General features: G+C 45.1%; 1 protein-coding gene across 1 annotated transcript; it reads left to right on the plus strand.

Annotated features, from left to right (window-relative positions):
- The first annotated feature begins 749 nt into the window (after positions 1-749).
- On the plus strand, positions 750-24,049 carry RIPK1 (receptor interacting serine/threonine kinase 1). The gene is made up of 12 exons (XM_064161109.1): positions 750-1,266; positions 4,971-5,171; positions 6,987-7,140; positions 8,409-8,546; positions 9,579-9,807; positions 10,970-11,119; positions 12,239-12,315; positions 13,532-13,622; positions 15,798-16,358; positions 19,728-19,799; positions 20,818-20,970; positions 22,511-24,049. The coding sequence occupies exons 1-12, from the start codon at positions 788-790 to the stop codon at positions 22,795-22,797; spliced, it is 2,592 nt and encodes an 863-aa protein (XP_064017179.1). The 5' UTR covers positions 750-787; the 3' UTR covers positions 22,798-24,049.
- The last annotated feature ends 1,977 nt before the right edge of the window (positions 24,050-26,026 follow it).

Below are 26,026 nucleotides of genomic sequence, written 5' to 3' on the forward strand. Positions count from 1 at the left end.
ACAAGAACTTCTGTCTCCAGCCTTCCTGAAGAAAAAGCTGCCTCTTTGCCAGCAAAACCACAACATGCATTTCCACCGTGCAACCAACTCCAAACTGCTGCCAGTCTCGGTAACACGGTCAGATTTGCACTGTCATCTTCACCAGGCTTTGGGAGCTGGCCCCTTCCTTCTTCACTAACTTGACAGGTAACATCAAGCTGAGTGGTGCAGTTAACATGCCTGAGAGATAGGATCCATCCAGAGGGACCTGGACAAGCTGGAGGAGTGGGCACACTGGAACCTCATGAAGTTCAACAAGGTCAGGTGCAAGGTTCTGCACCTGAGTTGGAGCAACCCTGGGTATCAATCCAGGCTGGGGATCGGAGGGATAGAGAGAAACCTGGGGACTTGGGCGCTGGTGGATGAAAAGCATGTGAGCTGACAACATGTGCTCACAGCCCAGAAGCCAAGCAAATCCTGGGCTGCATCTCCAGCAGCGTGGGCAGCAGGTCGAGGGGAGGGATTCGACCCCTCTGCTTAGACCCCACCTGCAGTGCAGGGCCCAGCTCTGGAGTCTTCAGAACAAAAGGGACATGGACCTGTTGGAGGGAGGCTGGAGACAATTACAACAATTATTATCTTGCTGAATCACCTCTGCGGTGACGACAGGCTGAGAAAGCTGTGGATGCTCAGCCTAGAGAAGAGAAGGCTCTGGGGAGACCTTGTGGCCTTCCAGTACTTAAAGAGGCTGACAAGAAAGATGCGGACAGAGTTTTTAGCAGGGCCTGTTGTGGCAGTACAAAGGGTGATGGTTGATAAACTACAAGAGGGAAATTCAGACCGGACAGAAGGAAAAGGCTGTGTTTTTCACACTGAGGAGCTGGAAGCGTTTCAGGCCAGGCTGAAGCGGGCTGTGAGCATCCTGCTGCAGCTGCAGATGGCGCTGCCCACTGCAGGCGGCCGGACGGGAAGACCTGTCAAAGTCCTTTACAACCCCAACCACTCCACGGTGCTGCGACTCTCAGCGCCGGCAGCTCTGCAGCAGGCGGAGGCAGGCAGCAGCGCTGCTAAGCGCCAAGTACCACCCCCGGGGACAACTCACGCATTTTCCCGGTGGAGGCAGGCGTCACTCGAGTCACTTCGCATCTCCGCAGTGCCCTCGGCTGAGCCCGGGCCGCTTCCTCCCTCCGCTTCCGAGCAGGCGCGGCGGCAGGGCGCATCGGGTCGAACCGAGCCGGGCTCTCACAGGGCAGGCGGCAGGACAGGGGACAGCGGCCCGCGGCCAGGGTAAGGCACCGCGGACCGGGACGGGGCATGGGACGGAGTCGATGCGGATCACCGCCGCCGCCGTGTTGCGAAGCGCCGGGGATGAGCGGGACGGGTCATGGTCCCGAGGCTGGGCCGCGGGGCCCCGGGACAAGGCGGCCCGGAGGCGTTGCGGCACACCCCGTTCCCTTTCCCAGGTTACCGGTGCTGGGGAGGGTCTCCCGGCCGCAAGGGAAATCCCCGCGGCGCTGCGATAGGATCGCGGCGGGCGGGGAGAAGCAGGATCAGAGGCAGGAAGCGCCGGGAGGCGGAGTAGGAGAACGCAGACTTGGTCAACGAGGAACTAGGCCGGAGAAACCCCGGGCTAGAGCTTCCTCCTCCCGCATCTACCGGCGAGCCAGTGCCTGGAGTTTACCGGGAGGCCCCGGCGAGAGCCCTCCTCCGGAAGGCAGCGCAGAACGGGCGCCTCTGCCCCGCAGCCTGTCTTACAGCAGAACAAGCTGTGCGTCCCGGCCGTGCTGCTGCGAGCCGCTGCCCGGAGCCCTCCTTTCCCCGGCACCCCGCCTCCTGCTCCTGCTGAAGCTTACAACCTCTGCTCCTCTCACTCGTGTTCCATAGTCCCCTTCCCCCGGGATCCCCTCTCTAACTGGCTACTGGCCTGGCACACTTCTGTGCTTCGCTATGTCCGATAGAAAGAGAAAATGAAGCTCCTCACAGCTCCTGGAAGATCTGAGCAGAAGGGAAAGGTTTAGATGGCGTGAGGCTGTGATGGTTACAGCAACGCAACTGAAATCATATCATAGTATCACAGTATCATCAGGGTTGGAAGAGACCTCACAAATCATCGAGTCCAACCCTTTACCACAGAGCTCAAGGCTAGACCATGGCACCAAGTGCCACGTCCAACCTTGCCTTAAAGTGCCCCAGGGACGGCGACTCCAGCACCTCCCCGGGCAGCCCATTCCAGTGTCCAATGACTCTCTCAGGGAAGAACTTTCTCCTCACCTCCAGCCTAAATTTCCCCTGGCGCAGCCTAAGGCTGTGTCCTCTTGTTCTGGTGCTGGCCACCTGAGAGAAGAGAGCAACCTCCTCCTGGCCACAACCACCCCTCAGGTAGTTGTAGACAACAATAAGGTCACCCCTGAGCCTCCGCTTCTCCAGGCTAAACAATCCCAGCTCCCTCAGCCTCTCCTCATGCACTGATAGCTTTTGAAACATCTTCCACACATAGAATCATGACATCATTTGCGTTGGGAGAGAGCTTTAAGATCAAGTCCAGCTGTTAACCCACCCCTCAGCACCACATCTACACTGCTTTTAAACCCCTCCAGGGATAAGGGACTCCACCACTGCCCAGGACAGCCTGTTCCAGGACTTGACAACCTTTTCAGGAAGACAACTTTCCTAATATCCAGCCTAAACCTTCCCTTCATCTTTAGCTGCAGGGACCCCTTCCATTTATCTCCTGTGACCTGTATGGGTAATACCAGCAGTCATTCCCTTCTGTTCCTGACCAATAAATAAGCACCCATGAGTTTTGGTGCTTGCAGGTGTGATCTTTTTCTCTGGTTATACCTTGTAACACCTCTCAAGAGCTTGTGTGCTGTGAAAGTATCATTAGACCAAAAGGACTGCAATTACTGCACAACCTTCTCCTGTCTGACCACGCTGATTCACTCAGCAATCCTCCATAACTGTGCAGGATGCACCAGACTTGCATCAGGTCACCAACAGGTCATTAAAATAGAGCCAACTGCTTCAAAGTGGTGGTCAGGCCCAATATGACCCAATGACCATCATGATTCTTAGGAGTTTGTGCCCTTTGGATATTAGAAGGGAGAAGGTAATCATGGTATTAAAAAGATGCCACAAACCTACTTGTCCTTTTCTGAAGGGACCTCAAACTTATTAGTGGGCAAAAATATCTCTGTTCTAGCAACCAGTGTTTAGAATTTCCATAATGCATGTTGGCACTTGTTAAATACAAACCCACCATAATAGAGGTGTTCAGAATATGCTTTATAATCCCAGAATCTCAGCATGGTAGGGGTTGGAAGGAACCTCTGGAGATCATCTAGTGCCCTGCTAAAGCAGGGCTACTCACAACAGGTTGCCCAAGATTGCAGTGTCCAGACAGGTTTGGAATCTGTCTGTCTGGAGAAGATTCCACAACCTCTCTGGGCAGCCTGCTCCAGTGCTCTGGTACTCTCTAGGAAAGAATTTTTAAGTCCTGTTCAGATGGAACCTCCTGGCTTCCAATTTCTGCCTATTGCCCCTCGCCCCATCTCTGGGCACCACTGGAAAGAGTCTGGCCCCATCGTCTTGTCCCCCACCCTTTAGCTGTTGAGCAGCATCAAGAAGATCCTTTCTCAGTCTGCTCTTCTCCAGGCTAAACAGCCCTAGGTCTCTGAGTCTTTCCATCTCACAGAGACATTCCAGTCTCCTTAGCATCTTTATAGCCTCCACTGGGTTCTGTACAGTAATTCCCTGGTGTTAAAGCAAGCCGAGGACTACCTCAAGGAGCACGAATTAACCCCTAGAGGCACATATGGTTTCTGTAAATTTAGGATAAACCAGGACATAAAAATATCTGTTCCCTTAAGCATAGGTACATAAAGTGTGCACTGGCATTGCATAATTACTGAGGACACATTTGAATCCTCATGTAGCTTAATGAAAAGCAGTAAAAGTGCATTGAACTTGAGCCTTTAAACTTCCCTCCTCACTTTCTTCATCATCTGGTGTTGGCCAGCACCTCATGTTAAATAGCATACCAAAATAAGTGGTCTTTTCTCTTAATGCCTAATCATAGAATCAACCAGGTTGGAAGAGACCTCCAAGATCATCCAGTCCATCAAGCTTCTTCCAGTTTGAAGCCATCACCTCTCATCCTGTCACTACATGCCTTTATAAAATGTCCCTCTCCAGCCCCTCAAATCCTGGAAAGCTGCTAGCATGTCTTCCCAGAGCCTCATAGGCTCCCACAAGCTCTCTTTTTCTTATGGTGCACTTAGAACATGTTGCAAACCTTCACAATTGCTTTGTGAGATAAGGAGGAGAAATTACTCTAGAACCCCACAGCCCTTCCTGGCATTTACATCCTTCAGTTCAGATGGCTGTGAAAATCAGTTTCCTGATGAAGCTGAGTCGCTTCACCCTCCAGAGAGGGTTGGTTGGTTTAGGCTTTAAGCAAACTTTTTAGATCTGAATTTGCAAGGATGTCTAAAAGATACCTTAGAATGATGGAAGTATCTGAGCACTTGGTAGGCTGATTAAGTAGTTTAGAAAATGAGATACCTGTCAGAATCATCAGGTACTATCTGCCTTTGGGACCCTTGACCTTCTGGGTTTCATTTTTTTCACATGAGGAGTGTAGGGATAGTACCAATTTGCTGTGTATTGTTTGGATTAAGCTGTTTATTAACAACACTGTGAGATCCTCAGGTGAAGAAATGGTTCTGTGTCCACTTCGTGTAACAACAAATGGTTAAAAAGATAAATCATTGTGATCATTAGGTCTAAATCATGATCTTTAGGTCTAAGTCATCAAGATGTTTAGGCCTGCTCCTGTGAGAACCACACATCTTTGGTCTCCAACTGGAGCCCTTTGCTCATAAGGTCCATGAGAGCATGCACTTGTGTCCCACTCCTTCCTCAGATGCATATTTAGTGGAACAGCTAAATACTTTATAATGACACTTCTTTTTTACTCCTTTTTGGTCCAGGAGCACCAAGGTACTTGGTTTTAATTACCAAGCCCCAAACGCTGCCAACATGTCACTGGAAGATATCCACATGAACACCCAGGATTTGCTTGAAAGAAAACAACTTGATGCTGGAGGATTTGGCACAATTTCTTTGTGCTTCCACAAGAAACATGGATATGTGGTGTTAAAAACAGTGTACACAGGACCCAAGCGCACTGAGTAAGTCGTGGATCTCAGTCTTGGGTTTTTTTATCTTTCATTTAGACTAAGGAACTCTCTAAACCCGATGGAGATAAGTCTAAATAAAGTGTAATAACTGAAGATTTTGGGATTCTAGAGATACTGCATGTGGGGAAAACAGGACAAGAGTAGCATCTGTGCTGGGGATTATCATTTTAATTCTAACTCACTATTCCAGTGCAGTTCCTGACTCCAGTTGCAAGGTGACCACTACTCTGAGTTGTTAAGTGTCAAGGAGACACTTGCAGAGTTAAGGAAATGCAGGAGCTCAGGGGACACAAGGCATTTTCAGGCTTGCAGATCATTTTCAAATACAGTTGTCCAGCTACAGATGTCCACTAGGAGTGAAACCATAGGAGCTATCCGGAGGACTCCAACCCCATGTGTGTAATACCCTCACTCCCTTCAGAAGAAGCAAGCTGAGTGAAGCCCACTGGAATTTGCTGCTGGTTTCAGTGGGTTCAGGGCATACAGCAGCTCTGCTACCTCAGTCCAAAAACTCTCTCATGAGTCATCCACTAGGGAGAGACAAAATCCCAGTTTGAGTTATTTGAGTTCAGGTTATAATAAATAAGTTAACTGAGCTTTTCTTTTGCTAGTAGAAAGTGAATTAGGAGCTGCTAGGAGCTTACAAACTGCACTGACCGCTTGGGGTAACACAGCTAACATGGACAACCCTGCCTGGTTTAATTTTGGAGTTGTGTTTTTACTTTCTCACTACAGGGGCTACCTAAGTACTAAAAATCTTAAACACATTTACATCTGAGCCTACTGCAAACAAAACAGCCACTCTCTTTTCTAGTTCTAGAGGAAGACAGAAGGAGAGAGCAGTTCCCTATTCAATCACAGGGCAGGAAAGCATCATCAAACAGCATGGTCTCAAGATTTTCTTACAGCCTTTTGCCTAATGACTAGAACAGGAGCAACAGTAAAGAGAAGACTGTTTATGGGTACTGTGCTTTAATACCATTGGTGAGCTCCGAGTTGTATACCTGTGACCATGCCTGAGGCTCAGGTAAAGAATGATACAATCATTTTGGTTGGAAGAGGCCTTCAAGATGATTGAGTCCAACCATTTACCCAGTACTGCCACATCACCATTAAACCAGCACCACAGGACCCTCAGCACAGCTACATGGTATTTCAGTCACTGCAGGGATGGGTGCCCCTCCACTTCCCTGGACAACCTGACAATGCTTTTGGGGAAGAAATAATTCCTAATGTCCTACCTAAACCTCCCTTGGTACAACTTGAGCCTCTTTCCTCTACTCCTATTGCTTGTTAGGCTTTTAATTCATCTCAAACCAATAAGCATCAGTAAATGTTATGACCATCCAGTATGTGGATGGATCCCTTGTGATAAATCCATTTTGAATGTGAACCTTTGGGAAAGAGACCTGAAGAGTTTCCTGGACCAGAGGGAGTAGAATGTGTCTTGATCCTCCTTGTCCAGAGGGTCTGTCAGCCCAACCCTGTCCCATCTCAGCTCAGAGACTTGGATGTGCACAACCAACAGTGCACCTCCAAAATAAATGCTTGTGCACTTCCTGAAGAGCAGGCCTTGATATTCTGCTGAGCAGCCAGTCTGTGCTAGGCATCTGAGACTGAGAGAACATAACCTGGCATGAGTTAAGCTGTACCAGTTCTAAACCAGCTCCAAGTACAGTTCATCTCATAGTGGCTCCAGGGATGTTGGTGGTTTTGGCCATGTCTTTCATTATGAATCAGCAGCATTTTCCAACCTGTGTTCTTTCTAGCCTGATGCCTGAGTTCACTGTCATTTCTGGTTTGCAGATACAACGATTCCCTCCTGGAAGAAGGCAAGATTATGCACAAACTGCAGCACGATCGTGTGGTCAAGCTACTAGGTATTATTTTGGAAGATGGAAACTACTCACTTGTGATGGAGTATGTGGACCGGGGGAACATGATGAAAGTGCTACAGAAAGTGAGCAGTGACTTGCTTCATGCCTTGATGTTTCTTAAGGTCGACAAGATGCTTGAAAGGGACAGGATGTTTGTGCCATCTCCAGAGGACAGAGTCTTCAGTTTCTCATTCTCTTTTCTGTGTGGCAGCCCAGCTTCTCTAGAGGCAGCAGAGGACAGCTATGACTTTGCTAGGGGGCCAGACAACAGTTGCAGAGTCAAAAGTTACAGGAGTGCTTGTAGAGAGCGAGATGTGGAGAATTTGCTACAGAAGAAGCTTTTGTAAATGTGAGGCAACTGGAATTACTTCAGTGCAAAGATCTAGATCCAGGAAGGCCCTTATTCTTCTTGACTATGACCTGAGCAGAAATACTCTGTGTTTGGAGAAGGGCAACGAAGTGGGTGAAGGGTCTGGAGAACAGATACTGTAAGGAGCAGCTAAGAGAACTGGAGTTGTTTAGTCTGGAGAAAAGGAGGCTGAGGGGAGACCTCCCCACTCTCTACAACTCTCTGAAAGTGACAAGAGGAGAGGAAATAGCTTCAAGCTGCACTAAGGAAAGTTTAGGTTGGACATTAGGAAAAATGTATTTCCCAAAAGGAAAGAACTATAAGGATGACTGCAGAACCTGAACACCTCTCCTGTGAACAAAGACTGAGAGAACTGAGGCTGTTTAGGCTTGAGAAGAGAAGGCTGAGAGGGGATCTGACCAAGGTCTATAAATATCTGAGGGGGTGGGTGTCAAGATGAAGATGATGGTCTCTTTTCAGTGGTGCCTAGTGACAGGGCAAGGAACAACAGGTATAAGGTAGAACACAGGAGGTTCCACCTCAACATGAGGAGACACTTCTTTAAGATAAGGGTAGTGGAGCACTGGAACAGGCTGCCCAGAGAGGTTGTGGAGTCTCCTTCTCTGGAGACTTTCAACACCCACCTGGATGCGTTCCTGTGCGAACTACCTTAGGGGATCCTGCCTTGGCAGGGGGATTGGACTCGATGATCCCTGGAGTTCCCTTCCAACATCTACCATTCTGTGATTAACAAGCCCTGGAACAAGCTGCTCAGGGCAGTGCAGTTCCCACCTCTGGAGGGATTTAAAAGCTGTGTATATGTGATGCTGAAGGACAAAGTTTAGTTGTGACCTGGCAGTGCCTGGACTTGATGATCTTAAAGCTGTCTTCCAAACTTTATGATTTTACATTCTTGGGACCAAGGAAATGTTTTCTCAAGACTGCCTTTTAATTTGATGGTTGTAGCAATTTTTAAAGGATGGTATTTTGTGTTTGCCTTAGCTCTGCCTGCCTTTGTCGGTGAAGGGGCGTTTTGTGCTGGAGATCACGGAAGGAATGCTTTATCTGCATGAGCAAGGCTTTGTACACAGAGACCTGAAACCAGAAAACATTCTTGTGGACACAGACTTCCACATTAAGGTACTCATTAGAATGTCAGTGGAGAAAGCTTGTGCTTAGGGTTGAGGAACCCAGTTAAGCTGTATCGATTAGTATTGCTCAGTGGTAAATGAACTCCTTTGTTGTCTAGTGAGCTATCACTGACAAAGCCTTAGTAGTAGAACAGTGAAGGGTGGTGGCCTGAGATCTGCAAAATATACTCTCAACATTAAAAAATATCACTAAGGGTGTTAGAAAGAGTTGCTAATATTATTGAGAGTCAATGAACTAGAAGTCACAAAACAGCTAGAAAGGAAAAACAAAGACTGGAGCAAAATAGAATGTCTTACAGATCATGTCTTTGCCCTTTATTGCTGTAATTTCTCCTCCTGCCTTTGTCTTCCTTTTTATTCCTTTCATTCTTTTGCCTCTCATCTTTTCCTCTTTTGTGTCCCTCTTTTATCCCTTAGTCATCACTTCTAAATGACAGCCAGCAGCTTAAAAAAAACCACAAAGGCAACAGGAGACTACTTGAAAGAATGGTTTATAAGCCTGTTACTTTCTTCACCACCAGCCCTTAGCTTTCAGTCAAGCGCACAGTACCCAGGTATCTCTGCTTTAACTCTTTCTACTCCTTTTCTATATCTCTTTGCCATACACATCACATCAGTTTAGATAGAAGGAATTTCTGTGAAATGGAATCCTCATGGAAAGAGTAGTGAGAGAGGGGGAATATCTGCCCATCTCATTACTTCTAGGTTTGAATTTTGGCTTCTTCTTGGTCTGCTACGATCAGTGCAAGCAGATCTTGAACTGAGCAAACCCAAACTTACTTCCTCTTTACATTGTGCAGTTATTCCAAATGGGGTTAAGTGAATAACAAAGATTCAGCCTGATCATCCCCAGACAGTTTATTTGGGGATTAAAACACCACCAAAGACCAATAGTTTGTTTTCCTTTCTCACAGTTGCATTTTTAGATCCATTATTACCAGCTGCTCATTATAAAACTGAGTGCTGCATGACCTATCTTCTCCTTGTCACAACACTACCTCTGATGTGGTTCACTCTTCAGATTGCAGATCTTGGAGTTGCCTCCTTCAAGAATTGGAGCCGTCTGACTCAAGAAGAGACTGTCAGACAGAAGCAGATCAGGAGCATGTGCCAGAACAATGCTGGGACTCTTTTCTATATGGCCCCTGAGCATTTACGTTGTCTTAATGTAAAACCTGTGGAGAAGTCAGATGTTTACAGCTTTGGCATAGTGATCTGGGCAATTTTTGCTAACAAGGAACCATATGAATGTAAGTTACTTCCAGAAGGTCTCTGTCACAAAATCAAGTTACAAAAGTTAAGCATTTAAAGTTAGAAAATTAAGAGTTATCTGTTAAATTGCCTGTGTTTAAAACCAGCATCTGTTAGGCATTAACAGCATCACTCCTGACATCTAAGCATGGATAAGAACATCCAAATCAAAATGCAGGCATGAGCATAGTCTATTCACATCCACACAGTCTGGGCATAACCAGTGGCAGAGAGTAAGATAAACTGTAGACAGGCCAAAAGGGAGACTTTGGTATCCACTGTTTCCTAAGACTAGTTAAAGGTTGGTTTAGTTTTACCAGTCCAGAAGGCAATTTGCATCCTGGGCTGCATCAGAAGAAAGAAGCATGGCCAGAAGGTCAGGAGAGGTGGAGAGGTGATTCTGCCACTCCACTCTGCTCTGGTGAGACCTCACCTGGAGTGCTGTGTTCAGTTATGGAGTCCAAAACACAGGAAGGGCATGGACCTGCTGGAGTGGGTCCAAAGGAGGACCATGAAGATGATCCCTTTGGCTGGAGTACCTCTCCTACAAAGGCAGGAGGACAGACTTGAGGTTGTTCAGCCTGGAGAAGAGAAAGCTCTATGGAGACCTTATAGCTACATTTCAACATCTGAAAGGGACTTAGAGGCAGGCTGGGGAAGGACTGTTTAGAAGGACTTGTGGAAGCAGGACAAGGGGCAATACTTTTAAATTGAAGTAGGTTGGATTTAAGATAGACAAAAGGAGGAAGTTCTTCACAAAGAGGGTAGTGAAATATTGGAATAGGTTGCACAGAGATATGGTGGAGGCCACATCCATGGACACATTCAAAGTCAAACTTGATGTGGCCCTGAGCAGCCTGATCCAGTTAAAAGATGTCACTGCTCATCACTGTGGGGAGGTTGGACAATCCTTTCCAACCCAATGCATTCTATGATTCTAAGATTCTACTCACACTGGGCATGTCTTACATACAAAACTAAATCTGTTTATCTTCAAATAACTCTCTGATTCACAGAAGTGAGTTACTAAAGTGAGAGATTTGTAGCTGGAAATTAGTCCCTTTTCTTTGAGATCTTATTTCAGCCATGCACAAGCACACAGGATGCTGCTTCCCTATTTCTTTTACCTACAGAATGACAGTAAAAGAGTTTATTTTTCAGATGGTATAAACGAAGCCCAGATTTGCTTTGGTATCATGAATGGTAACAGACCAGACATAAAGGAGATCACTGATAAATGTCCAGAGGAAATTATTGACTTAATGAAGCAATGCTGGGAGCAGGAGCCAGAGAAGCGGCCAACTTTTGCAGGTTATGTATCACTTTGGGGCTCTCTGGGACATGTCTCTCTGTAGTTTGTAGTGCAGCAAAACAAGCTTCAATGTTTCCATCTTAAAATACAGTGGTTTTGCTTTCAAAACAGAAGGATCAACTCACATACCCAGTAAAGTAGGCTTCCTGTATCCTGACTGAAAATGACATCTGGTCCAATGTTTACAGATTCAGGGAGTACTAGGGAGTGGAATGAGCCATGACAGTTCATACCTGCTGATGTTTTCAGCACAGCCTCATCTTCCTGCTGTAACTCACATAAAAGCTAACAACAAGGGACATGGAATAACATGGGTCTGACTGAAAAAATACCCTCTCAAAGCTAGCTTTGAAAGCTGGCTCAGTTTAGCCTTCCACAAGCAGTGCAACAGCCTCTAATCATCCTTTTGGTGGTCAGATCCCAAAACCTTGCAGGCTGTAAAAGTCTTGACTGAACACTCTGGATAGAAGAGCACCCAGCAGATCAATCAAAATTCTTTCTCTCCTCTCAGTGAGAAGTGCCAAAAAAAGGTCAAACCAAACTCCCTCAAAAAAACCCAATCTCACACAAAAACACAAAACCAAACAACCTACATGTAACAGGAAATGGAGGTTTGGATTTAGACAGGCTTACCAAGAGCTTCATCTGCAACAGCCTCACACTAAACTAGGCAGAGACAATTTGTATGCTAGGAGGAACCCACCTACTACTTCCATATTTGACCAGCAGAAGCTGCTGGATTAACTTTAAGCTTGAGCTGGGTTTTACCCATGCAAAGATGATTTCAGTAATTCCAGCTTTAGCAGAGATGGGATAGCCAGTTATCAAGCTGGATGTTTATCTTACTTCTTAAAAGGAAGCAAACTATCTTTTGGACAGTCAGAAAGGTGTTGACAGCTCTTGATCATAGAGAGCTTTCACCCCCAAAATCAATACAGCAATGAAAATCCCTGGAAATCATCCTGTTTGTGTTACTATATTAAGGCTAAATGATTCATAGTAACAGATTCCAGTTGTGTTTAGAATTTCCCTGTTTCTAACTTCATGCAAGTCTTTATTCAGTTGTTATTAACAGTATAAATCACTGGAAACTACCCTCAGTTCTTTTCTCTTTGCAGAAATCAGTGAAAGATACAAGCCATTTTACTATCAAAATATAGGACAAAATATTGAAGAAGATCTGAAGGAGTTAAAAGTGAGTCATTTTCTAAGCATTTTAATGTGACGACTCCCTGCACCCCCTCTCCCCAACCCCAGTTCTGGCTACATTCTGCTGCTTTGAGGCTGATCCTGCTTGACCTACCTGATTTTCTTCTGTGATAAAATAGTTGGATTTGTAAGTGAGAGGAAAGCAGCACACATACTGGAAGAGACTGCCCAGGGAAGTGGTTGAATCCTCATGCCTGGAGAGGTTTAAAAGTCATGTAGACATGGTGCTGAGGGACATGGTTTAACACCAGACTTGGTAGAGTTAGATAATGGTTGTACTCAATGATCATAAAGGTCTTTTCAAGCCTAAGTGATTCTGAGTCATTTACCTGGAGACTTTCAAAACCCAATTGCACAAAGCTGTGAGCTACCAACTCCTCTCTCATCATTCATGAGGTCTGCCAGGGAATATTCTGACCCAGTGGACACTCTGATTCTAATACTTTGCAAAAGGCTACCATGGGGACAAACTCTTTCCAATGGTGCCCACAGACAGGAGAAGGGGCAGTGAGCACAAACTGGAAGCCAGAAGGTTTCATCTGAAAGAAGAACCTTCTTTCCTGTCATGGTGCCAGAGCAGGCTCTCCAGAGGGGTCATGGAGTCTCCTTCTCTGGAGAGATTTCAAACCCACCCAGACATTGCAATCCCAGCTGACCTGCTGTGGGTGACCCTGCTTTAGCAAGGGGGTTGGATTACATCATTTCTAGAGGTTCCTTCCACCATGCTGGAATACTGATTCTTGGTGATTTTTATCCTGCATTCAGGCTGTGTCTGAGGAGTCCCAACCTGCTTGAGACCAGAAAGCTGCTCTGCAGCAATAACAACAGGGAAACTTCAAAATGTTTTTCCTAGTGTCCAAACCTATTTTGTCTTACTTTTCTAGCTGTGGGTTTGTAGAGTGTGACAGAATTGTTTCATTGGAGAAAGTAAGAGAAGAAAAACCTGTTGAACAAGGGGCTGATGATTTTATCTATTTACTTCAGTAGTAGTGCCAGCTACTGCTGAGAACTCCAGGCATTAGGGGTTCAGCTTTGCAGTGAAGTGAGGCTCAGAAATACAGACAAACAGTTACTTTAACTAAGAAAACCAACTTCCTTTGTGAAACCACTCATTTACAGTCATCTTTAAAATACTTCCTCTGACCATCAAGTCTCCAGATGTGGAAATGAAAGTTTGATCAATTGTTCTCTCTTGTGTGCAGAAAATGTGGCCTGAGACAAATGAAATGCTGGGTAGGATGGAGTCCCTTCAGCTAGATGCTGTGGCAGAGCATGTCAGTAATGGTCAAGTAGGTGAGTCACTAGCCCATCATTATTTTGTGTCTTCTGCCAGTGATGAAGTTGTGTACATGTACAAAGTAAGTCATCTTGCCATTAAGGAGCTATGAAGAGATTCAGTGGTTCAGCAAGTAAGAGAGAATTCTAAGCACTGAAAAGATTAAATTTGCTCCCCAAAGCCACATGTACAGAACTGAGTTTTCCACAATCTACAGTCTGAACCCATCTCATTTTGCACTCCTCTGCTTTCCTCTCCCATGCTGGAAAGTTTCATATTAGTTTTTAGAGGGCTTCCTTTGGTAATTAATTTTCTTACTTGATCTTCCCATACTTTTAGTCATGCCAGCTGCTTGGTCTATAGGCTTTAATTTCACAATGGCTTTCCTTTTTCTTGCTCCAGCCTTTCTTGTGAATGCTCTGAAAACAACTGGGACACATAAATATAACTGCAAAAGAACTTTCAGATCATCAAGTCAAATCATTAGTGCAGCACTGCCATGTCACCACTAAACCATGTTCCTCAGCACCACATTGACACATCTTTTAAATCCCTCTAAGGATGGGGCCTCCACTACTTCCCTGGGCAGCCTTTTCCGGGGCTTGGCAAGATTTTTAGGGAAGAAATTGTTCCTCATTTTGAATCTAAACCTCAGAGTGCAACATAGGCCATTTCCTCTTGTCCTAGCATTTGTAACTTAAGAGTCTGACCTCCACCTTACTTCAACCTCACTTCAGGGAGTTGCAGACAAGGAGGTGGTCTCCCCTCAGCCTCCTTTTCTCCAGACTAAACAACCCCAGTTCCCTCAGCCATTCCTCACCAGACCTGTTCTCCAGACCTTTCACCAGGCTCATTGCCCTTCTCTGGGCCACCTCAATGTCTTTCTTGTGGCGAGGGCTCTAAAGCTTAACACGATATTCCAAGTGTCCAATATGGGAGGACAATCACTTCCCTGATCCTGCTAGCCACAGTTGCTCACACAAGTGAGGATGCTTGCTGTTGACCACCTTGGCCACTTGGGTACACTGCTGGCTCGTTTTCAGCTGCTGCTGACCAACACCCATAGACAATTTTCCACCATACAGTTTCTAGCCACTCTTCCTCTAGCCTGGAGCATTCACGTGATCGTTGTGACTCAAGTGCAGGACCTGCCACTTGGCCTTGTTGAACATCATCCCACTGCCCTCAGCCCATCAATTCAGCTTGTCCAGGTCCCTCTGTAGAGCCTCCTACCCTCAAGCAGATCAGCACTCCATCCCAACTTAGTGTCATCTGCAAACTGACTGAGGAAGCCCTCAATCCCCTTGCCAATCATTGATAAAGATTGAAAAGCAAGGTAAGTAAAAAGCAATGCTGTAAGTTCTGACATTGCTTGATGAAGTCAGATTTTGACACTGATAGTTTAAATCAGCCTCTGCTTCTTAGATAAAAATCTGTCATACTTCTCACTGAAGACATTCTGCAAAATAAACCACAGCTTATGCTGGATGTAACAATATCATTTCCACTTTTAGGTATTATTATGATATTGAAAGTGATTAGTAGATTCTAGTGTCATGACAATAAGCTACATACACTTGGCATCAGGAACAGTGTGGCCAGTAGGACAAGGGAGGTTGTTCTTCCCCTGCACTCAGCACTGGTCAGGCCACACCTTGAGTACTGTGTCCAGTTCTGGACCCCTCAGTTCAAGAGAGATGTTGAGGTGCTGGAACGTGTCCAGAGAAGGGCAACAAAGCTGGTGAGGGCCCTGGAACACAAACCCCGTGAGGAGAGGCTGAGGGAACTGGGGTTGTTTAGCCTGGAGAAGAGGAGACTCAGGGGTGACCTCATTGCTGTCTACAACTACCTGAAGGGAGGCTGTAGCCAGGTGGGGTTGGCCTCTTCTGCCAGGCAACCAGCAACAGAACAAGGGGACACAGTCTCAAGTTGTGCTGGGGGAGGTCTAGGCTGGATGTTAGGAGGAAGTTCTTGCCAGAGAGAGTGATTAGCATTGGAATGGGCTGCCCAGGGAGGTGGTGGAGCCACCGTCCCCTGAGGTGTTCAAGAAAAGCCTGGATGAGGCACTTGGTGCCATGGTCTGGTTGACTGGCTAGGGCTGGGGGATAGGTTGGACTGGCTGATCTTGGAGGTCTCTTCTAACCTGGTTGATTCTATGACATTCAGAATTATTTCATTTTCTTTCCTTTCAGATCAACCCAATTCTCTGCACAGCTCTGCAGGTCCCACAGCCAGTCAGGTTAATGATGCCCTGCTGCCTGCCTCCCTTGAAAACCAGCCTGTGGAGAGCTGCGAGACCTCCTTCCTCCCTGCCGACAACCTAGAACAAAAGCTGCAGCGTGAACTGAACTACCACGCGTCTGGGAGCTGGATGGATAAAGCAGCCCTGCCCGTCATGTACACCCCTGAAATGCAAGAGATAGAAAGGAGGAGAAGGGTTTCCCACGATCCCTTTGCAAAGTCATCTCCAGCTCCTCAGTGGAGTGAACTGTATCCCCGAGCTGAAAAAGCAGGGTCAAACACTAACCTGTGTTTTCTTGCGCTGCCAGACACAAAACCAAAGCGAGGAAATGTGGATCTTCTCTATAGCTTAAACCCCAACAGTCTGCTAACAGGAAACACTGAGAGCCTCTATGGATTGGCTTCAGCCAGCACCTTCAGCCTAACTAAACCTCCTGTGCCTGAATCTGCCCCAAACCAGCCGGCACAGACCAGTGCAAACAGATATCCAAAGAATGCAGATGCAGATACAGGTGAGATTGCTCCTCCCCCGGTGCCTGTGCTTCTGAAGACACACTTGTGCTCTAAATATGAAGCAGCCAAGAGAGTTTTGTAGCTTCCATAGCAACAACCTGCTTATTGTCTCACGTTGTGCTGGGAAAAGTATAGGCTGGATGTTAGGAGGAAGTTGTTGGCAGAGAGAGTGATTGGCATTGGAATGGGCTGCCCAGGGAGGTGGTGGAGGCACCATCCCTGGAGGTGTTCAGGAAAAGTCTGGATGAGGCACTTAGTGCCATGGTCTGGTTGAGTGGCTAGGGCTGGGTACTAGGTTGGACTGGATGATCTTGGAGGTCTCTTCCAACCTGGTTGATTCTATGATTCTATTGCTAACAGCTGATCTGTGATGTAGAATATCATAGAATGGTCTCAGTTAGCAGGGTCCTTGAAGACCAGCTGGTTCCAACTCCCCACCATGGGCAGGAATGCCTCCGACTAGACCAGGTTGCTAAGATAAACTGATTTAATGAAGGTCTTGTTGTTTAGCTGAAGTTAATTCAGGTCACTAAACCACTCTAGCATTGACTTCATTGCTGTCCTTTCACTTATTTTGGGTTGTTAAATTCAAGTGAACCATTTGTGAAGTATCAGTGTCATAGAGGAGCATAAGACCCAATGTGTGACTCTTCACCTAACAGCCAAGTCATTGCAGACAGCAGATACCAAACCCAAGAGCTGCTAGCAGTCATTTTAGGAAAGCAGAGGAGAACTTGGCACCTTCAATAACCTAATTCCTCTGCCTAGGTTGCCAAGACGTTGTGCCAGGGAAGGTTTAGATTTGAGATTATGAAAAATTTCTTGCCCGAAAAGGTTGTCAAGCCCTGAAACAGGCTGCCCAAGAAAATGATGGAGTCCCCACTGCTGGAGGAATTTAAAGGCCATGTAGATGTGGTGCTGAGGGACATGGTTTTTTGGTGACCTGGCCATTCTAGGTTAATGGTTGGGGTTGTTGATCTTAAAAGTCTTTTCCAGCCTAAATGATTCTGTGATAACTTAACATTCATGCCATAAGTTCAGCTTGTGCAGAAAGATATATAGCATTTTCAAAAATAGATGGGTGCTTTTAGCTTGACTTGAAGCAAGCTGAGAGGGAGCCAACAAGGAGCTGAGGCTCCTAAATGTTTTCTCCAGAGAACTTAGCCTGAAGTTGATGAGGAGAATCTATCAGTCAGCTGTGGGGTGAAGGGTATGAAGACAAGGAGGATACCAGTGAATATTGGCAAGAAGTAAAAGAAATGGTAACTGGAGACCTACAAGATGTGACTTTTAGGAACTACAGTGTTCTGCAGTGGCAAAGAAAGCCAACAGGTTGCTGAGTTGCATTCCTAAGGGTATCACAAGCAGAGATAAAGATGTCATTCTCCCACTCTGCTCAGCCCTGGTCAGGCTGCACCTTGAGTGCTGTGTACAGCTTGGTCCCCAGTATACAAGAAGGATGCAGACAGGCTGGAAAGGGTCCAGAGGAGAGACACAAGAATGATCAGAAGACTGAAAGGCCTGTCATATGGAAGGAGGCTAAGAGAACTAGGTTTGGTCAGCCTTGAGAGGGGAAGGCTAAGGGGAGTCATAATTACATACAAGTACACAAAGGGTGGCTATCATGAGGAGGCAGGCTCCCTTTTGACAGAGTCAGATGGTAAAGAAAAGGGGTAATGGGCACAAGTTTCTACTGGGGAGATTCAGGCTGGCTGCCAGAAAAACATTTTTGACCATTCAAACTATTAAAGATTAGAGGTGGTGGATTCCCTTATTTTAGGCAGTTTCAAGGCCCAGCTTGATAGGGTGCTGGGCCATCTTGTGTAATCTATCTTCTTACCCTGAAAGGTTGGACTGGATGATCGTTGAGGTCCCTTCCAACCTCGTACTCTGTGAATCTATGAATAAACAAACTAGAGCTAGTTGAGATCCATTAGCCTGTGCCTACTAAGGGCTGGGTATTTTTAGTACAGTGTTCTTTTCTGGATCATCTCACAGGAAATCAGGGGTGCCAGCAGTTTACAGGCAGAGTGCCACAGAGGTGTTACTCTGGGAAGTTATTTATGCAGAGGCTGTGATTAGTTGTTTATGGGAGTTTATTTGGTGCAGTGGCTCTGACAGCAGCCATGTCAGCAGGCAGAGATTAGAACTGTCAGCACTACTGATAAAGTCAGACCTTCTGTTTGAGGAAAGAAGTCAGTTACTAGAAGGAGGCTGCTTGCAAGAGTGTGGCAGTAAGCAGGCTGTGAAGCAGATGAGCTGCACTGCAGCTCTTCCATTGTTGGGTGACCATAACCTGGTCACTCTTGCTACCCCATTATGAGTTGAAGAGATCATCCATGGAAAACTAATTCAGTTGCTGCCCTGGGTTGGCATTTCCACCTTTGTCAGACATTACTGCCACCAGCAGAAGATGCAGTGATGTCCTGTGCTTTTCCTGGAGCAGGTCACAAACAGTGTGCCAACACAAACCACCACCTGTCTCAGCATGTTTGGTGCTTTGGTGTTTTTCACCAGCTCAGTCCATAACTACACCATGATCCCACAATTACATCTACCCAGCCAGGGTGAGCCCACTGCCCTCGCTGGGATCCAAAGCTGGTAAAGGCCCTTAGTCACTGCAAAGTCACAGTGAGGTCACTGCTTTAGGCAGAGTTCTTCAAGGAGATACCATCCTATTAGTTAAAAAAAACCCTTCTGTCTTTGTAGTTGTGATGGTTTGGGAGTTACCTGCTCCTCACACACAATGAATTCACCCAGGCTAGACTCAACTGGCTGGAAGTTAGGGAATGAAGCTTACATTCACAGCTTAGCACAACATACAAGCAGGTATTTGCAATATGTTACAAATATTTGTATACAGAAATATGCAAGTTAAAGATAATATAGAAACACAATACTTCTCCCAGAAACCAGAGTCCCCAGGAGGGGGGACTCTTTCCAACCCCTACTCTTATCCCAGGATCTGCCTTACGTGCAAGGTGAGTTGGGAGGATCAGCAAGGGGAATTAAAAGCAGAATGATTAGTTGGGTTACACAGATCCAAGCAGAACAACAGAAGCCCAGGGAGAAAACACAGACACTGACAGACTCCAACAGGCAGACTCTCTTATCTGTGTTTGTGTCCTTGCTTTTGTACATCTCGGCAAACCTACAAGTGAAGTAGACTTCACCACTGTTTTCTTTTCTCAGCTTATAATTTAATTCTTCTCATTAAAATATTCCAATTAGCCTCAAACCAGCACAGTAGTCAAGAGCACCAAGTGCACTCCTGCTGCTACAAATGTGGCAGCCATCTTTCAATATGTTTGTCTCTGTTTACATAATACTTCTGGCATTTATCTTCCTCCCCCCTTCCCTTATTTTAGGTAACAAGGAATCTCTGTCTTTCTCAAGGGGTACTTTTTCATGTTATTCTGCTGCACCAAGGGTAAACACAGGTAAGTGCTGTAGCCTTCATCTCTCCTTGTAGCCAACACATTGCAGTAAAGCAAAAACCTTCAGGACCTTGAAATAATTTATGTTATTGCCCAGTACCTCTAACCAGAGCTGAAGTTACCAGCATGTAAAACTAATTCCTATCTCTAGCAGGACCTGTACACATTGTTGAATAGATGCTTTTGATGGGTGAAGGACAACATCTTTTAGTCAGTGAGACACTGCACCCAGTTTTGTGTCATCAGCAAACTTGCTGACAGTGCTCTCTGTTCCCTCATCCAGGTCGTTGATGAATATATTGAATAGTCCTGGTCCCAGTACTGACCCCTGAGGGGCTCCACTAGATACAGGCCTACAACTAGTCTCTGTCTTATTGACCACAACTCTCTGACTTCTTTCTTTCAACCAGTTCACAATCTGCCTCACTACCCAATCATCCAGAGAACATTTCCTCAGTTGTCTCCAACCTAAACCTCTCCTGGTGCAACCGGAGGCCATTGCCTCTCATCCTATCACTTGCCACTTGGGAGAAGAGACTGACACCCATTCCAGCTTCCTTTGAGATAGAGAGAAGGTCACCCTTAAGCCTCCTTTACTCCAGAAAGTATCTATGAGAAGTAAAGCTGAGAGGCAGAAGTAAGGCTTTAAGATTTAAACAAAGACTGTTTTCCAGTAAAGATTGACCAGCTGAAGCTGTTAGTTGGTGAAAAGTGAGGCTGCTGCCACACGTTCCTAAAGCACAGGGAACATCTAGTGAGTGCCAGCATCTAAGACTTGGTTGTGGCACTGCCACAGAATGGAAGAGGATGGGCTTTCACCACAGTACAGTTATGTCACACTGCCTAAAGAAAATGTGCTCCCAGTTGCCAGTAAATGGCTACTTCTACATCAAATACAAAAAGCATTTAGTCACTCCTTTTGTAAGCAGAACTTTCTTCCTCCTTTCCTCCTCCTCATCTTACTTGACATATTGGATCATAGGCCGTTGTTCCTAAAGCTTTATTTAATTCCCTTATACAGAAGACTCAATCAAGTACAACATAAGCAACAGTTCTGGAATTCAGATCGGATCCTACAATCACATGAAGTTTGAAGATCCGAACCAACACATCAGCACTTCTCCTGTTGCCACGGAAGTACCGTACATGCATTATGAAGCACTGGGTGTATTTGGTAAAAGAAACATCTTCCTACTTTTGCTCTATTCTCCCCATGTATTTACCTGAAAGTCATTTGCTTTAGATTGTAAGAAAGCAGCAGGGAGGTAAAAGGCAATACAGAAACACAACTCCCCTCCCAGAAACCTGAGTCCCCAGGAGGAGCTCTCAACCACCCCTGCACCTTCCCCCTGCCCCTCTCAACCTTACCCCAGTCCCAAGGAAGAATGGAGGTTCGGCCAAGAGGTTAAAAAGCAAAGTGGGTTAGGCCAAATGGAAGGTGAGGTTAGGGAGATGCAGCTCTGTCAGCAGCCCAAGGCAGAGTGAGACAGAATGTGAGAGTGTTATCTAATGTTTTCATTTCTTCTTCCCGAACTCCTCAGCGAGACTTCTGAGGGAAGTGGGCATCACCATTGTTTCCCTTTCACAGCCTATAATCTAGTTCTTCTCACCAAAACATTCTACCCTGCTTCAAACTAGCACACTCTGATAGTCAAGAAATAACTTTTTTGGTCCTTTCCTACTACATTTTTCAGTGTGTAAAACGGAGGAGGCCTTGTGCTAATCCTTTTCTGTGATACCATGACCATTACTTGTCCTGTAGCCTTGTAGAGTTAGAGAATCACAGAATCATTTAAGATCAAGTCCAGCCATTATCTAATTCTACCAAGACTGGTGCTAAATCACCTCCCCCAGCACCATATCTCTGTCTTTTAAGCACTTCCAAGGATGGTAATTCAGCCACCTTCCTGGTTCTAGTGCCTGTTACAGTGTTTGAAAACCCTTTCAGTGAGGAAGTTTCTTCTAATATCCAGCCTAAAACTCACCTTGTGCAACTCAATGCCATGACCTCATGAGATACCAGACACAAATATAGATGTATATGCATCAAAAACAAGAGGAATGACACCACTCAAGTTAGTATATGCAAGGTCAGGATTGATGGTTCTCACCTGACTTGTAGTTTAAACCATAGACTATCCTTGTAGTTTAAACCATAGACTATCCTGAGCTAGAAGGAACTCATGAATCCAGCACCTCAAAGGCACTAATAAACCTAAGAGCATTGTCCAAATGTTTCTTAAACACTGACAGGCTTTGGGCCATCACCACTGCATTTGGGGATCAACTGAAATTTAATTAGGTTTTGTTGGTCAGTACTGGATTAAACTATTCCTGTGTTCCTAAGTGAAGAATTCACAGTGTCCTGGGATATAAAACATCATATAGACCTAGAACTCCAGGAGGGAGCTTTTCTGTGTTGAAGCTGTTTAAGTGACAAACTGTGAAGCTGTTTAAGTGACAAACTGTGACAGCCTTAAATCAAAAAGTAGGTCAGTAACTGACCTGTGGACACACATGTTCTGGCTGGGAGGTTCTAGCCTAGCATCATTCTCTCTATGAAACCCACTTCTGACTCTACCATGGAAATTCCATCTCCAGGTATTAGCAATAAATAGCTGGGGGAGGACACTGAATAGTTATGGTGAGATAGTGAAAGGAGCAGAAGGAACATGAAGCAATGCCCTGTCCTTACCCTCTTTTTCTGCCCGCAGACAATAGCACTGTCCTGACCGAGAAGCATCTCAATCTGGTGAGGGAGAATCTGGCTAAGCAGTGGAAGCACTGTGCCCGCAAACTGGGCTTCTGTGATCCCGAGATCGATGAAATCGACCACGACTATGAGCGAGATGGACTGAAAGAGAAAGTGTACCAAATGCTACTCAAGTGGGTGATGCGGGAGGGCTCCAAAGGCGCCACGGTTGGGAAGCTTGCCAAAGCCCTCTTTGGCTGCCAGAGACTGGATCTCCTCTCGAGTCTGATGCAAATCAACGAGGAGTAAGTTGACTTCTGAGAAGTGAGGTGAAGTGAAAGCATTTTCCCTGAGGATCTTACAGAATCAAGTAATAATTTTGAACAGATTTTCTGGAGCTCTCCCTTTTGCACAGACCTTTTGGAATGCATTTGTTTTTTTTTTTTTTTGCCAAGTGGTTTTCAGTAAGTACCTCCAGTAAAGTAAGAAGACTGTATTTAAAGAGTTGTTCTTGCAGAGGAGCACAGCATCTCAGTATAGTAGGGGTTGGAAGGTACCTCTGGAGACCATCTACTCCAATGCCCTACTAAAGCAGGGTCACCCAGAGCAGGTTGCCCAGGATTGCAATGTCTACACAGGTTTGGAGTGTTTCCAGAGAAGGAGACTCCACAACCTCTCCAGGCAGCCTCCTCGAGGGCTCTGGCACCCTTACAGCAAAGAAATATTTCATCATGTTCAGATGGAATCTTCTGGTTTCGATTAGCACCACTTGCCCCTTATCCTCTCACTGGGCATCACTGAAAATAGTTTGGCCCCATCCTCTTGGATGGCCCCACCCTTTAGCTATTGACCATTATTGAGAACATTACTTCTCAGCTTTTTTTTCCAGGCTAAACAGCCCCAGGTCTCTTAGCCTTTCCTCATCAGAGAGATGCTCCAGTTGCCTCAGCAACTCTCCAGTCTCTCTCCAGTACATCCCATTCTCTCTTGAAATGGGGAGCCCAGACAAGTACTCCAGATGTGGCCTCACTAGAGTAGAGCAGAGAGGAAGAGAACCTCCCTCAACCTGCTCTCCACATTTTTCTGAGTGCACTCCAGGAAACCATTAGCCTTGGCCACAAGGGCACATTGCTGACACAAATTATGAAAGATTAAAGGAAATAAGCATCTTCCTTCTGAATAAAAGAGTTGTACAAAGAGAATAACAACAAAACAGCACACAGTATTGACTCAAGGACAATGTGTTCTATAGCACTTCTGGTTTCTGCCTTGAGTTATGTTGGTCCCTTCTTCAGTTCTGAACAGAAATGTGTCATCTCATCACAGCTAATATAGCACTGAAAGACTGATCCACTGCTTGAGAAACCTGGACAGAGAGCAAAATCAACTCTTAAGTCTTGCCATTGGTACAAATACTTCCATGATCTGGGTATGGTCCCAGATTGCTCCAGGTTAATATTATTTTTTAACTCTTTTTGTAATGTTTACTAAATACAGCTGCCTGGAATTGTGCAGAAAAGTGATGTCAATAAAAGCACAACAACATTTTTTGGCTTAAAAAGTAATACTCTTCTTTCCTTATCATCTCTCTTATTGCCTTTCATCAGTTAAAGGTGCTTATAAAAAAGATAGGGACAAAGCTTTTAGCAGAGCCTGTTATGACAGGACAAAGGGTTGATGGTTTGAAACTAAAAGAAGAAAATTCAGACTAGATGTAATGAAGACCTTTTTTTTTTTTACACTGGAGGTGACAAAATCCTGGCCCAGGTTGCTCAGAGAGGTGGTAGATGGCCCATTGGTATGGTTTTGAGTCAGCTGGCAGCAGAGGTCCAACACAGTCACTCTTGTGGAAGTCCCACACACATCCCCTGGCAGAAATGGGAAGTAGAATTGGGAGGAAAAGAAAAACACAAAGCCCTGTGGGTTGAGAAAAGGAGAGTTTGATGCAGTAACGCAGATCAGGTGCCAGATTTTGCAGGGAGCACAGAACAAGCAAGCAAGGCAGAGCCAGAGAAGAAGGAAGGACAGAAGCCCGGGAGCTGAAGAACAGAGGGCAAACAGAAACAGGAATCGTCCAGGTCAGTCTGAAGTCCAAATCCCATCCCCTTTTGGCCCAGGCAGCCCTTCCCTTGTATCATGGGCATGACATCAGCACGGTTGCAGATACCAATTAGCTGGTTCAGCTGCCTGTCCTGGCTGTGTTCCAGCCAAATCCTGGACACCCATCCATGAAACTATTGCAAGTCAGGTTGGGGCCTCCCTGAGCAACATGCTCTGGTTGAAGATGTTCCTGCTGACTACAGTGGGGTTGGACTAGATGACCTTGAAAGACCACTTCCAACTCAAACCACTCTGATTCCAACACAGGTTGATAATGCATTAGACTCTGTGGGAAGGCTTTACACAGGCTGGATAGGTGGACTGAAGAGGTTCAGCAAGACCAAGTGCTGAGTGCTGCACTTGGGTTACAACAAATCAATTCTGATTTGCTTTTTTTGTTTGATTCTTTTTTTTAGTCAATTATTTTTGGTTAATATTTCTTCTGGTGGTTATTTTGCAGGGAGGGGAGGTTAACATTTATTGTTTTGGGTTTTGGGGGTGTTTTTTGTTGTTGTTGGTTGGCTTCTTTTTCTGTGGGGTTTTTTTGTTGCATGTCTGTTGTCTTAGTTCATTTCTTTTTTGTTACTTTTAAAAATGCTCTTGGTGATTTTTTTCACTTTTTGTTGTTGTTACCAGGGTTGTTTTTCTTTTTTAGGGGAATGATTGGTTCATTTATTTTTTTTATTGTAAGTTTTAGTTTGATTTTGTTTTTTATTTTAAGGGAGGTTATTAATTTTGTTTGTTAATGCTATTTTTTCATTCATTAGGTTTTTGTTGTTGTTGTTACCAGGGTTTTTTTTTAGGGGAATGATTGGTTCATTTATTTTTTTTAATATGAGTTTTAGTTTGATTTTGTTCTTTTATTTTAAGGGAGGTTATTAATTTTGCTTGTTAATGCTATTTTTTCATTCATTAGGGTTTTATTGTTGTTACCAGGTTTTTTTTAGGGGAGTGGTTGGCTCATTTATTTTTTAATGTAAGTTTTAGTTTGGTTTTGTTCTTTTATTTTAAGGGAGGTTATTAATTTTGCTTGTTAATGATATTTTTCCATTCATTAAGTTTTTGTTGTTGTTACCAGGGTTTTTTTAGGGGAATGGTTGCCTCATTTATTTTTTAATGTAAGTTTTAGATTGATTTTGTTCTTTTATTTTAAGGGAGGTTATTAATTTTGCTTGTTAATGCTATTTTTTCATTCATTAGTTTTTTTGTTGTTGTTACCAGCTTTTTTCAGGGGAATGATTGGTTCATTTATTTTTTATTGTAAGTCTTAGTTTGATTTTGGTTTTTCATTTTAAGGGTGGGTGATAATTTTGTTTGTTAATGCTATTTCTTTTTTTTGTTCATTAGGTTTTTGTTGTTGTTACCAGGGTTTTTTTTTTAGGGGAATGATTGGCTCATTTATTTTTTATTGTAAGTTTTAGTTTGATTTTGGGTTTTT

Source organism: Pogoniulus pusillus, chromosome 21, assembly GCF_015220805.1.
Source record: "Pogoniulus pusillus isolate bPogPus1 chromosome 21, bPogPus1.pri, whole genome shotgun sequence".
Lineage (NCBI taxonomy): Eukaryota > Metazoa > Chordata > Aves > Piciformes > Lybiidae > Pogoniulus > Pogoniulus pusillus.